Genomic DNA, 14,508 nt, shown 5'->3' with positions numbered 1-14,508 from the left:
TCAGATTAGACCTCCATTAAACCTTCATTAGGCTTAATGTACCTATTTTTTTAAAAAAATAGGGGATGGGATTTAAAAAACTGCCTTTGTCCCCCCCGCCCCACTGCCCCTTCCCCAAGCTTGCTGGTATATATAAAGAACTGAGAAGATAGCCTTGGAGGAGGAATAAAGAGACTGTAAGAGAAACAGTTGGAGAAGAAGAAAAATGCCACAGAAAAACTCAGATTCCTGTGCCTGCCCACACAACTCCCTAAATTATAGGAGGGAGTGAAGGGAAGACACAGGTAGACTTGCAAGATTCTGTTATTATAAGCAATCTTAATACAATACAGTTCTAGCCTTCCTCTACAATCTGTTGCATGGTCTGAGTTATGCCGAAGGGTTAATTAACATCTACAGCCATTAAAAAAAAGCTGTTTTAAAAAATATTGCTCCCAACCACCAAATTAACTATGCCTTGATAACAGAGTAATGTACTAGAAGTCAAAAAGAAAGCTTTTGCACATTAAAGAAAGCAATTCTGAAAGGTTTAGGCAATTGCTGCATCGTTAAAGCTCGACTATATGAAAGTGTATTTTCACGCATTTAGGGGTTTGCATACTTATTTTTTCTCCTTTACTGTCTACCTTTAAAAAAATATATATTATGGAAAATGAAATGAAAATGTTTTTTTTTCTGTTCCATTTCTGTAGAAATTTTGTTGGTTTTTTAAAAAAAAACTATGCTTACAAATAAAGTAAGGTACGCCCATTTAGCAGTTCATTATGTCGTTTAAGGACTATTACAAAGAGAAGATCTAGTCAAACACTAATGCATCAAGTTCTATAATTTCTTCTTTCCATACAGTTATTCAAGGACCAGACTTTAGCTGATATAAATGCTGCTAGACAGAGTTAGAATATTGCTTGTAACGTTGGCATGCAGGTTTTAAACTTCCTAAACAGCCAGAATGTCTTTCAGTGCCAAATATTCAAAATGGCTATACATAAATTTTAAAACTCAAGTTGCACAGTACTACAGATTCCAGCGGGCATGAGCTGGTTTTAATTAAAGCCCTGAAGCACCGAGTAGACGGTTGAATTAGGTGGCTAGATCCTCCTATCACTGCTTAGTTTGGCATACTCCCATAGTGGGTCCTATCTCTTGAGTAAATATGCCAACCGTTTTGTGCCACGTGTTTGCAATCCTAAACCTATCCATTTCTACCCAATGGAACTTACTTCCCAGTCATACAAATTTAAATTTTTTGGGATTGGGCTGCAAGAATTTCAGGCAAGTTGCTTTGAAACTATATTATGCAGATGTCTAGCGTGCTGCCCATATAAACTGCACTGAACTGTACTTATTTCAGTAGTATTTCTTTTTACTTTTTTTTCCCTGTGATCTTTTAATAGCTCTTCCTTGGAGTCTGAACCATGCAATTGTATAATTACTAGTTTCACAAACTATTTTTCCTTCCAGGAGGAAAAACTGCTTGCATATTTGCTGAATTAGCCTTAGAATAATAGATTAGATACATTAATTAGAAAGAAGCATTTTATTTTAATGACTCAAGGGTGGTTGAACTAGAGCAGGCTATGCCAGCCCTAAAGCAAAGAGTGCCCTTAAATATTGACTTATTCCACTTATTGGAGTTAGGGATCCTATCTGCAATTAGTTCCCCCCCTCCCCATTTCTTACCCAGAAGGATTGATCAGCCATTTTACAGTCTAGTTCAAGCAGCTAATTTAATGTAGAACTCTCAAGATGCTTTAACATTGTCTGCCTTAACAAACCATGACAATTCTTTAGATTTCCCTTTCCAAAATGCTATAATGCAAAGTGATAAAACTAGACACAGGCAACACATTCTGCATTCCTTACTTCATTAACATAGAAGACTCTCATTTCGGCAGAATTACTTTAACTCTATTTTCAGCATTTATTTTTCTCAGCAAAGATTAGGCTGGTGTTGAAATTTAGATCACCAGATCATTCAAAAACTGTTCACGTTTGAATAGGGCATATACGTCTTTTTCCTAAACTATTTTTTTAATGTCTCCGTAGAAGCAAATAAAGTATCAAGATAAGTAGAAAACACCAGGTAATGTAAACAGAGGTGTTTTCTTAGAGGGTACATCTAGAAACAGTTAACATTGTTAGCAATCCTAAATAAGCCAAACAGACACACCCCTCTCTGGTTTCAATTTTTCCCAGAAGCAGTATTTTCTTCAGGATGGTTTCAGAATTCAAAAGCTGAAGAAAGATAGAAAAAGCAGTGAATATAAATTAAAATTAGAAACACACATATGGCCATTTTCAGCATCTGCTTGTTTCAGGCAACATTCCCTGGAGCAAAACTCTTACTGAATCCAAGATGATCACATCAAAAGAAGCAATGAAAATTATCACACAACTCAAACTTGGCTTTGGTGTAAGATCTGTTCAGAACCACACATTTGGAAAAAGTCCTGATGTTTCATAGAAAACAGAATAACCTCCGCAGTTTCCCTTTCCTAAATAAACAATAGTTATGTGTGTTGATATTACATTTGAACAATCACGCCTAAATGCTAAACATAATTCATTAAAAGACATAAAAGACAAAGTGCTTGCTTTTACTCTAGTAAAAATCACCCATCATTTAGAGTCACCAAATAAATCAATAGTTACTAATAACTTCAAGGGTTCTACCATGATTAACTTGCTAGTACATGAAATATAGCCAACTCTGAAGTTGAATTGGCAGAGCAGAGGAAAACAGCTTTTACTAACTGTGCCAGGTCCTTAATATGGCATTTTAAGGCTGCAAACCTTCACATTCACTTAGAAATCCCACAGAATGCTGGTAGATTTCTTAAAAATAGACGTGCATGGGGTTTTCATGGTAAAATTATTTCAATTCTTTGATTGTTGAAGGGGAAGGAAACTTTATGAAAGCATTACTGACACCAGTAAATTAAACTATTGATTGCCCTTTAAATGCCATCAGCTCTGCTCCTTACATAAGAGTACACACAGAATTGATCTCAACATTTAAATTAAGTGTTTTATGGCCAAAATCATTAATCTGACAATTAACATTATCCGTTTTGGATCACTCTGCATCTATTTAATCTCAAGGCTTCCATTTCTAAATCATAGCCTAATTTCACATTTACCCACATATCTAATCAGATGTTAGTACTATTGACCTCAACTGAAGGCTACTCTAAATGAAATCTCTGCATAACTGTAAGTTTAACTTATTAAAAATGTCTTGGAACTGAAGAGCTCATTATTATTGTACATAATTGAACCGAAGTGCTTCAGAGTTGTTTCTATTGGTGCTACAGTTCCAAACAGGCGTCAACTTCATGTGTATTTAAGTCTTCAAAAAGCCAATTATATTACAGCTAAAAGAATGTAGTTGTGCTGCTCAGAACCCTAAATTGCCAGATAAGTGGATAAATACTGGATTTAAATATTCTGCATGTTTGTTTCTATTCAGGCCACTTTTTTGTCAGTTTATAACCTCTGTATTTTCCCATTATTATTTTATTATTTTTACTTTCTTCTTAGGAGTACCTATTTCAGTTTGTTTGTATGTTTTTAAATAGTTTTCATGTGCTTACTTAGCTCAAGAAACTGATCTACTTACACACCCAGCAACTTATTATTTCACCTTAAACAGACTGACCTTGTTTGGAGAAGCATAACATAAGGTAAAGTATTCACTGATACTTTATTAAGAAATTTTTATATTCCTAGTCCATTAAATAAACGTCTACAATGCATTTCAGCACATTACATATTTGCAGGACAACTTTCTTCAAGCACGCAATAATTTAAAGCATATCAAAACCTCTTACATGCCATTGCTTTCGGAGTATGCAGTGCTCTCTTTGAACAAGGTAGCAATAAGAAGAATAGTTGGAAAAAAAAGAGAACATCAAATTTTTGATATATGAAAATGGCAACACTATTCTCTTGGACTGAGAATAGAAATACATAATGAGTAACATAACAGCAGGGGAGAGAAAGTGAGATATACTGTATGCACATGTATTACAATGCCAATGTTAAATTGTACCAATCCAGTCCAGTGGCTTTTTTCAGCTAATTCCATTTTGCTTTATTTGTCCACCATATTGAATAATAAACCCCATCTTTTCCAGTTCTGCAATCATTAGTCTGCTATCAGATCTCCCTAATCAACACAGTTCATATCTCTTTTTAATCCAAGAAGAGGCGTACACAACAAGGCACTGCTTTTTAAGTAAAACCGTTATGCCTCTCAAATGTAGCGTTCATCTGACTGCAATTTCATGGCCTACGTTGAGAGTTACATACAAATGAACAATGCACATTTCTAGAAAACCTTTGAAACTGGAAGTCAAGGGGGTGTTAATCATTGCTATGAATTTCCTGTTATTTGAAAGCAAGTCATGAGCCATATACAAAACAAACCCGGCCCGTATTTCCCAGCTACAGGTTGAGCATACCACACTTCTCTCATGACATAACCTGAGCAACATAATCTATTCAAATCTAAACTTCTGGTTACAAGGCCATATTAGAATGGGAGCAATGCTCAGGTTTCATTTTAACCCCAATAGTTATAGAAGACTTAGGTAATGTGCTGAGCAAAAGAGCAAAGGCATGTTTCTTTCCTCTACATTCCCAAACTCCTAAATTACTTGGAAACTTTCCTTAGTTCATCTTGTGGTAATAGCTAACGTTTCTTGTCTTCTTGACAGCTCTGTTCATCAGTTGCAGGCTGAGGAGGATCTTTTAAAAACTGTCTTCCTTTACTTGTCTCTTCCATCTGGGAACTCTGCCTCCTGGACTCCACTAAGGACATTCACACAAGCTCACATAATCACCAAGTACTGTATGACAAAAGAGCTGAGCCAGGAAAGTTGGCAGCAGAACAAATCTATCAGGGAAAAAAACGGATCCCCAAATGTCTGAGCAATTTTGTCAAGAAAGCCATAAATCCATCACAAATCCCCTGAAACAAAGAGAACATTTGATGATTTGGTTTTTAATTTAATTTAATTCTTTTTTTTAAGGATTTAGTTTTGTTCCTTCTTAAATTCTCTTGATAGCAGGCTCTATAAAACATTGAAAAACAAACTCTCCCATAAAGAAAGTCTCCTGCAACAATTAGTTAGTGCCATTTGTCATAACTTTTAAAAGCAGTGAGTGCTCCTAGATTTTTTTTAACCAAGCTATTTCCTTTGAGATGTTTTAATCCAAAAATATTTAACATACAAACCAAATGTTGATGAAACATCAGTTCACATCATATGAAACAGAGTAGAAAATTCTCCATTGATTTTTTTCTCTCTCTCCATACTTTTACTGAAATAAGTGCAAAGGGTGGGAGAGTGTAACTAAGGAAGAATACAAATTAGATCTTAGGGCAGGTCAAGGAATGCAAAATTAAACCACTTTTAATTGAAACATTTAGACTTTATTTAAATCACAGCTACTATATAAAGCCAGCCACTTCTATAAAATGTGATTTACTTTCTTTTAACTTATATAAATTCCTGCAACCTGTTGTACATACTCTATAGTCCTATGGTTTTTGATGCCCTGCAGTTCACTGTCCACTATGCTCCACATACTTTCACCCCAAAAGCATATTTGCATCAGAAGATGAGAGGCAAGTTTTTTTCTTAACCTTTTCAGCAAAACTGCCCTAGAATACTTACTGCCTCCAACCTTCTATTTCTTTCTCTCTCACCACCTATCCTATATAGTCACACTTCTCCATTTTCAGTTTGGAATAGTTGAGCTCCTTCCCCTCAACGGAGGACAGGATCACACAACTGAAGAAAGATCCCTTCACGAGAGCCGTCGGGATGCTAACTTTTGTTCTCATAAATTTGGCCTTGGTTTAGAAAAGAAGTTGAGAAGAGGTGAAAAGGCGTGGAGAAAGGACCACAGATCAACGTGTGCCAGCACGAGAAGGAACCAAAAGGAGCAAAAATTAAAAGGGCCGGGAAGCAGACCAGCTGGAGCCAGAGATTTCTAGGTTGGAAACTGATCCCGATCTCGGCCGTTGCAGCGATTTCCCCGTTCTGTTGGCTTTAAGTCACATTCAGACGAGTAGATAAGTGACATTTCCCTCGCTCCCGATTTAATTGCGTTTCTCCAGAGAAGTTCCCGATTTTAAAACGCGTCTCGGTCGGTAAAAACCCTTTGAGCGGACTTCCTCGAAGTTGGGTTTGGGGCGCGCTTGAAGGGGGCCCTCAAGCTTTCTTTTCAGGCCTGGATAACGGGGGACCCACTGCGTTCCCTTAGCTAAGAGCGCGGAAGCCGAAGCCGAGGACCCAGAGCTGCAGTGCTTCCTTCCGCCCAGCAGAGTTTATACCGCGCACCGGAGGCGTTTGCCTCTTGGCGCCCGCGTCGACCCAAGAAGGCGCTAGAGAGGAACGCCTCGCCGTTTGAACTGGGCTACAGAGGTTGAGAGAGCGGGAGGACCGCCGCTTTGATCTGCCACTCTTTCACTGGCCCGAGAGGTGCAAAAGGCAGAGAATGTGTGTGCGTGTGGGGGGGGGTGTTTCTGCCCCCCACCCTGCGACGGATCTCTCGAGGAAGGATTCTGGGGAGTGCCGGTGGGCACAAGGGCACTGCGAGTTCCCACATCGAGCGTTACAAGAGGGACCCTTAATTTGCCACCCAGCACCGCAAGCGGGCACATCTTTTGGCGACGCTTCGTTTAAGAAGCGGATCCCAAACGGCGACTTCGGGATTCCGTTAAGAGTTTTTCTTTTCTTTCTGGAGCAGATCAGAATACTTCCCCTCTCAAAGCAGAAAGCAGTTGATTTCCTCCCCCTCCTTACCAACCGACGTCACCCTCCTTCGAATATTTTCTTCTTCATCTACATGCATTTAAAACATTTTTTTCTCTCTTTCGCTTTCATTTCTCTCTTTCATTTCTCTTTCATTTTTTTCTCTCTCTTTCATTCATTCTTTCTTACACACTCTCTCTCTCTCTCTCTTAAAGTAGGGAGAGTAGATTGCAAAAGAGCCGACGTTCAGAGACCTCCTTCGAGACTCCGCGGGGCAACGGGCCTTCAGGGGCTAATTTAAGAGGAAGGCGCGTGGATTGAGCAATTAATGGGCGAAGGGAAGGTCCCTTTTTTTGCCCAGAGTAGCCCCTGGCCACTAAAGGCGCTCTCGCGATCCAGCTAGTAGCAATTATTTGGGAGGGGCGCGGGGAAGGAAAGGAGAAGACGCTTTATTAACTCGGACTTTTCAAAGGGGGTAAAAAAAAAAAAAAGAACAGACCGTTCTATGCTATTAAAACAGAAAAGTTAATCGATGTGGAGCGATGGACCACGCAGCGCTTTGGTCCATGCCGCAGCTCCAACTCGATCTCTACGTACGGGAGACGATCAGGCCGAAAACGGCAAGAGATGCCCGTCTTTAGATAGGGTTCCACTCCCCACCGACGGTGCTTAATTAATTTCAATGAAAGCGAGCTGGGATCTCTATCTCCCCAAGTCCGGCATACCTGTACCAGGTGAGTCCTCGCTCGTAGTTGCGATCAAAAAAGTGAGGCTCGGCGCCCACCGCTCGCACGTCCGGGTGGACCCGCAGGAACTCAAGCAACGCCCGAGTCCCACCCTTCTTCACGCCGATTATCACCGCCTGGGGCAGCCGCTTCGTCCCAGAGCCATTCAGGAAACTGGAAATGAAGCTGGGGGAATCCGGAGCCACTCCGTTGTTGCTATTGCTGCTGCCGCCGCCACCCAACTCTTCGTCGTCTTCGTCTTCGTCGTTCTCCGGATCGACTCTCAGCTGGATCTTGGCCGTCCGGGCTTGGGGCAGCAGCTGGTTGAGTTCTGGACCGGGCGCTTTCCGAGCAGACGGCGAAGAGCTCAGCAGCATCAGCCCCGGCGCGGCTGAAGCGCACGATCCGGTGACGCAAGAGTAGACCATGCAAAGCCACAAGGCGAGCATGATGAAGAGGAGAAGCAGCAGCCACCTCCTTCGCCCCGGCGGGTGCAGCGGCGAAGAGGCCGGGGGCCCGGGGGCATCGGGGAGACGGCCGCCGATCAGGCGCAGCTGGCCCATAGGCAGCAGCCCGCGGGAGGTAACCCCGGGAGCATGATGCGTGGGGTGGGGGGGGGCGCGGCCGGCACGGGTCAGCAGCGCAGCATCGCCTCGCAACCTTCGCAGCCCAGCTCCGAGCCGACGAGTGGCGACAGCACCAAGGCGCCTTTGCCGGCCAGGCTGAAGCTGAGGAGGGCGGAGAACAGGCGCGCCTGACTGGCACCCTTCGGAGCCTATAAGAGCAGCCCGCCGCATGGTAATTAGCCCCCCCTTTTGTTGATCAAAAGCAGCCAATGGTGAGCCGGGTTTCCCCCCGGAGGGCGGGGAGCGGAGGGCTGCGGGAGGCGATTAGCCATTCTTATTGGCTAATGAGCCGTTTAAAGAGCCCGGGGAGGCGAAAAGGTTACGGAGCTGCGAGGCTATTTGAGTTGAGGCTGCTTCGCCGGTGGAAGCTTTGAGCTGCCGGGCCGGCGCCTTCGCTCTTTTTTTTCCGCCGGTGCGGCAAAGAGGCGAGGATTCTGGCTGAAGTTGACCGTCAGGCTCCGTCAGGCTGTGCTGAAAGCGGCGGCGGCGGCTGCGGAGAGCGAGCCGAGTCGAGTCAGCGGGCGGCGGCGGCGACCGCGAGCAAAGCCGCTTCTTTGACTAGATGGCGCCACGTGGGAAAGCACAACTGTGCCGGGGCCAAAACGAACCGTGCAAAGGCGGGGTCGGACGGGAGTGGGAGAAGAAGCCTTTTTTTTTTTTTTTTCCCCGGCAGCTGGGCGGTCAAGCCCTCTTCCGTTGCGAATCCATTGAGGACTGAGCGCTGCGTCAGCATATAGGCGCGTCCTCGACCCCCCTCCCCTCCCGCCCCACGCGCATCGTGGCGGTCGGTCCCACAAAATAGTGAAACCTCGGCCTCGGTTGAACCACTTTCGACCGGCAGTTTGCGATCTTCCGTGATCCTGGCCAAAAGGGTCTTCGCTGAGCTCCGTCCGCCCAGAGTAAGGCTTACTCTGCAGCCTTAATAACAAAGGCTTACTCCTTACTTAGGAGTAAGACTGTGGCTCTCGACGACCCTGTTCCCAGGCATTTGGAGGACCCAGATTGTTGGGGGGGGGCAATATGCTGACTCTGTAAACCGCTTTAGAGAGGTCTGTAAAGCACTGTGAAGCGGTATATAAGTCTAAGTGCTATTGTTACTGCTATCTTAGTTGTTCTTGTTAAGCCTAGTATGTTTGGCTAAGTCGAAGTAATTAGGGTATTTTAGCAAACTTTAGCATATTCTTAGTTAGGAAGTTAGGGCTTATGTAGGAGGTTTCAAAGCATCCCTTTCATTGGGACTGCTTAGAAGTTGGAACCCTTACATTTTGGGAACTTGTCTTTCATGTAAGGGGGTGGGAGGGGTAGGAGAACCAGTGCCCTGCCTCAAGAGTAGCGCTGTATATTAAGCTTCCTCTGGAGCCCAATATAGTCCTGGCACTGGCAGCACCACCAATGGAGATTTCCTGCTTCCCCTACTCATTTTTCCAGAGACTCCATGGTTGGAATTTGATATAATCGGAAGTTCCCCCCTCCTTGCTGGAAAAAGGGAGGAAGGAAGACAAACGTTTCTAAGTTGCTCAGCCAGAAAGGCAGCTTAAGGTCTATATCCCCCCCCTGACTATTCAGAAGTAGAATCTATCTATTGACTTCTGAGTAGTCAGGTTCAAGAAGGTTCAGTAGGACCTTCTTTAAGGTCAAGGTTAGCCTGGTAGAGTTTCTCTAAGATCCTGAGCCTTCCTTCACTCCAGGAAGCCGTATTGGCCCCTGCCGCTGGTCTCCATAACAGCCCCCGAAGTTCTGTGCTAACTCTTGTCTCCCCTCTTGTAAGGCCTGCCCATCTCCCACCTTGGAGCTCTGGCCATTCTCCCAGATAATTTAGGAGGCTTTCGTTTTGGGCCTCCTCAACCCACAGACAAAGAGGCATAAACTGGGCCTGATTCGCCCGACATGGAGGGGGGAGAAAGGCGATTTGATGCTTCCGAATGTATCTACCCCTCACTGATTCTCTTAGAGACCTAGAGGTCCCTCAGTCCCCAAACCTGAATGTCTCACATTTCTCCACTTCTTCTTTATCTTTTGTCACAGGCCAGGGTCTCTTATTAATTGCTCCTACCTGTCGACCTTCTGGCACTTGCTTTGGAATCTGGGAGAAGGTTCCCCTTTCTCTTACATTGCCTCTGATTCCCATTTTTAATTTAATTCAGTGTTTTCTAGTATCTGAGATAGGTTTTTTTTCCCCCACGCATTTTGCAGAGGTGCATCGTCCCAAATGGAGAATATCGTTTCTTCCGCTGAAAAATATTGTTTATACAGTAGAAGCCAGAGCAGTAAAAACCTGATCCACTGAAAGAGACCTAAGATCTCGTAGCTCTTGCGCGTCATTCATGAAGTTCAGTTCGCTTCTCTCGAGTTCGGCTCCTTTGCTAAAAAGCCGGGATGAAAGTTTGTCGTGGCCATTTCTTCGGTACCTGATTTATCGGGTATTCTAGCGTCACGGGTCTGTCGTCTTCGCCTCAGTGGGTATTCTAGGATCACGGGTCTGTCTTCTTCGCCCCAGTGGCTGGATTGACACATTAAAATGCTATAAAATCTTGGCTCTTTGGGTCAAGTGAAGTCAAGATAAAGCGCGAGAGGTGGTCAATTTGTCAATATCACAGGAGAGGAACTTCACAGGTGGAAACAGTTAAATAAAATAAAGCGGATTTGGAAGTGAAAGAGAAGCAGTCATAAAAGCGCAGGAAAAGTCCCGTGGGCTGAATCCGATCTTTTACATTAAATGCCTATGAAGATTCTCCATTCTACGCACTGAATAAGAAACCTGCCGCAATCGTGTGAAAGTGTCCTCCCTCCCTCCCCCCCTTACAGTTTCCCTTACAGAAGGGAAACTCCAAAGCATTTTCGGCATATTGCGCTAAAAGGCTTGAGATTTTGTTCTGAATAGCGCGTTTACACTCAGGTGTCATCTGAGAAACGGAAGGATTTCCTGTGCGCGTCTGAATTCGAACCAAGATCCCGATTTCCGCTTTGCAAGTCAGCCTCGGACTAATGATCCATGAAGAGCTGCTTAAAACGAGACTCCCATCAATTATACTTGCGAAAGAAATGCTATTTTGCATGCGAACCGGATGCGCGGCTGGATCTGTGGAGGTGGAATTGAGTCCCGAAATATTGCGAAAGAAGATGAAGAAAATCTATTAAATCGGTCCCCGCTTGTTAAAACTATATCATTATAGTTTAGGTGCATTGTTGAAGTAATTGACAATCCTGGAATTGTTTTTAAAAACGAAGGGTGAAAGCTTATTGTTTATAAGTGAAACACACAAATATTAGGAAAGCAATGGCTTCTCTAAGGTTTAAGAATATTTTTTTTAAAAAAATTGTCTCCCTTCGTTGTATGTAGTCTAAATGCTTTGGAATGTCGGATCTAACTCCAAAACCTTTAAACCCCAGGAAGTAGCATTTTTTTCATGTTGCCCTTGGCATAGGAAAAGGCGAAAAAGGGGCACGAGCGTTGTTTTCCTTTTGTCTTTGTCCCTGGAAATTAATTATTCCTGTGACAAATTGAGATTCCGATTATTTTTAGCCTCTTAATTCCACCTAAAATGAAACTGAAGTTAGTTAACTCTTCATTAGTTGAAATAAGGCTTTAGGGGTTTTCGGCGATTTTTTTTTTCTTTCTATCTTTCTTCTTTCTTTCTTCATTTATTTATTTAACTTTCTTTTTTTAGTTAAAAAAAAAAACCCACGGAACTAAATCGGGCTGACTTCCGAGGACACGTGGTTTGGATCCTGAGCTACAGGATCCAACCAGGCACTTCGTCGAAAATCCGAAGGGGTCGCCGACAAATCCCATCTTTACCAGGTTTCCTCGGGAAGAACCCCGGCGTCTCGTCTGCCCTTCGACGGATTGCGAGGCTTTGAGTTGACTTCTGCCGAGAATAAATTCGTGAAGTCGAAGAAGCCGCCGGCGGAGCCGTTCCGATTCCCTCAGGCACAGGAGGGCACGCCGCCTAACGGATTGCGCTGGCCGGGCGCTCCGAGTTGACCAAACAGCCAGGAGTTTAAAGAGAGATAAAAATCAGAAAAGCCGAAGGGGAGAGAGAGAAACTTTGCCCTCCCCGCTGCAGAGTTTGTTTGTCCTCTTTGCTCGGGCAGGGTAGGTTTTGGAGCCGGCCGCTCGAACTCGTCGAGAGGAATCGGAGCCCCCGAAAATTTCTCGATCTTGATTGTGGTTGACAAGGGCAACAACAAGACTTCCACCCCTTCCCTCCTCCCCTTGTCATAAATTATGTTCTTAGACTGAATAAACTTTAGGACATTAGAAGTGGATTTTTAATCGGAAAGGTCCCGTTCACTTCAGTAAGAGTTTGACACCACCACCACCATCACAGCAAACCGTAGAAGGGAGAAAAAGTTTTCTCGCAGGTTGGCTGAGCGGCGCAGATCGCTTGGGCATTTCTCCTTGGACTTCGGAGCGCGGGATCTAAAAGGCTCCGCAGCCAAATTGCGAAAGAGGTAGTAAGCTCTTGGCTTCCAATGCAGGGCAAAGAAAGGGGAGGGGGGAGCACTGTCCGAGTTCTGCCTTCTTTTTTAAAAAAATAAATAAATACGAAAACTATGTGTCTGGTGCAAATCTTGATGACCAGTCTACCAGGTCATCAGTTTTGGTTCAAAAACGCCAATATTAAAATTATTTGTCAACTCAGGACTGGAGTCGAAGTGAATAGAAGTCCTATTCTGGTGCGTCTTTCTAACCTGTTAACGTTTCAATATATATTTCAATATACGTATATTTCAATACGTGTATGTCCAATAGATAGATAGATAGATAGAGAGAGAGAGAGAGAGAGAGAGAGAGAGAGAGAGAGAGATATGAAGAAGGGTTTATATAACTGCCCGCACGGGGGGCGGGGGAGATAGCGGGTAGATTTTCTTGATTGCGCAATCCACAACATTTCAGAAAATAATAGCTTTCCTCCCCCCCCCCCCCAAATCTTCCCTTCGGGGCAAGGAAGTGGAGGATAAGATTCTCCCGGATCCGTCAAACTTGGCCGCCGGGTGGCCGGGTGGGGTGGGGGGAACTTGCCGCTGTCATTGACAAAGCTGTTAATTGTGAACAGAGAATTCTCTTGGAAGAAGCGCGTGGAGTCCCTCCGAAGTGCCACTGGAACGGTTTCGATTCGGGGAAGCAGCGAGGAACAAATCTCACCGGAAGTTGAGAGAAGAATGCGCTATTCTTCCCTCTACTCGCTCCCCTCCCAAATAAGGCCCCATCCATCTTTCGCTCAATTTCACTCCATTCTCAAGATGCCCCTAAGGTGCTCCTTCTTTGCACGTTCGCTGCCGCCCTTGGCTGCCTTCACTTAAATCCCCCCACTGGTGACAATCGAGGGAGGTCGGAGTGGTGGATCGCGTTTCCACCCACCGCTTCTTTTCTTCTTCTTCTTTCCAAAAAAAAAAGAAAGAAAGAAAAATCCCACGAGCCTGCTTAGAATGCCTTACTCTCTTCCCTCACTCCCCCCTCCGCCCCCTTAGCCCCTTTCTTTCGCGGGGTGGAAGGGATTTGTATTGAATTGCCGGCCCTCGGCGTCTCCAGAAACCTGCCAATAATCCTCCTCCGCCTTTAAAAAAAAAAAAAAAACAGAGACCCGCAAGGATTCAGTAGCCCCCCCGAGGAACAGGACTCTTCAAATCCTGGCGAGGAGTTCAAGGCGAGGGGGGGGGGGAATCTCCTTGGTTCAAAAACTGAGCCTCTCTTTCTTGGCCCCCACTTCCCATGTAAGGCGTGGGAATCTAAGGGATTGCCCAGAATTGCTCCGGAGCCAACGGCTCACGTGAAACCAGAAAGCCTCGGGCAAGCCAAGCGCTCCTCGTCGAACGAGGCGGCCGGAGAAACTCGGCTGAGCGAGGAGCGAACCGGCGGATGCCGCTGGGCACCTGCTTTTTGGCGTCCCTGCAGTCCCCGCCTGGCCGGTTCACTCAGGCGCGGAGTTGATTGAGGGTAACTCGGTCCCTCAACTGAGTGCTGCCCAGGCCCACTGCTCTGTATCCGGGGAGTTCTTCGGCTCTGGAACCGCCCATAAAGTCTCTGCCAAACCGGTGCGAACAGCCGAGGCCTTGTTTTCCCAATTCGGCTTCGAAACGTCCTGGTGGGAGTTAGATTGTGTAGAAATGGCCAGCATTGGGGGACTAACCCTCGCTAGATTGGCACCTAGCCTGGCTGATCCGGTACAATTAAGTCGGTTCGGTCGTAGTTAACGTTGGATGGGAGGCAGTGGTGGAATTCAAATATTTTTACTACCGGTTCGGTGGGCGTGACAAGGGAAGGATATTGCAAAATCTCCATTCCCTCCCCACTCCAGGGGAAGGATACTGCAAAATCCCCATTCCCTCACCACTCCTGGATGAAGGATATTGCAAAATCTCCATTTCCACCCCACTCGGGGGCCAGCC

The 14,508-nt window shown here is 44.8% G+C and overlaps 1 protein-coding gene across 1 annotated transcript in view; it reads right to left on the bottom strand.

Moving 5' to 3' along the window:
- Positions 1–8,218, bottom strand: part of LOC117660280 (heparan sulfate glucosamine 3-O-sulfotransferase 3B1-like) — a 42,723-nt gene extending 34,505 nt beyond the window's left edge. The window contains exon 1 of the mRNA XM_034408346.3: positions 7,490–8,218. Coding sequence (XP_034264237.1) covers positions 7,490–8,052 — 563 coding nt within the window. The 5' untranslated portion in view covers positions 8,053–8,218. The remainder of the gene's footprint in view (positions 1–7,489) is intronic.
- Positions 8,219–14,508: the final 6,290 nt, after the last annotated feature.

The sequence above is a fragment of the Pantherophis guttatus genome, chromosome 2, assembly GCF_059756535.1.
Source record: "Pantherophis guttatus breed Tessera chromosome 2, ASM5975653v1, whole genome shotgun sequence".
NCBI lineage: Eukaryota > Metazoa > Chordata > Lepidosauria > Squamata > Colubridae > Pantherophis > Pantherophis guttatus.
This window is presented reverse-complemented; position numbering and strand designations above follow the sequence as displayed.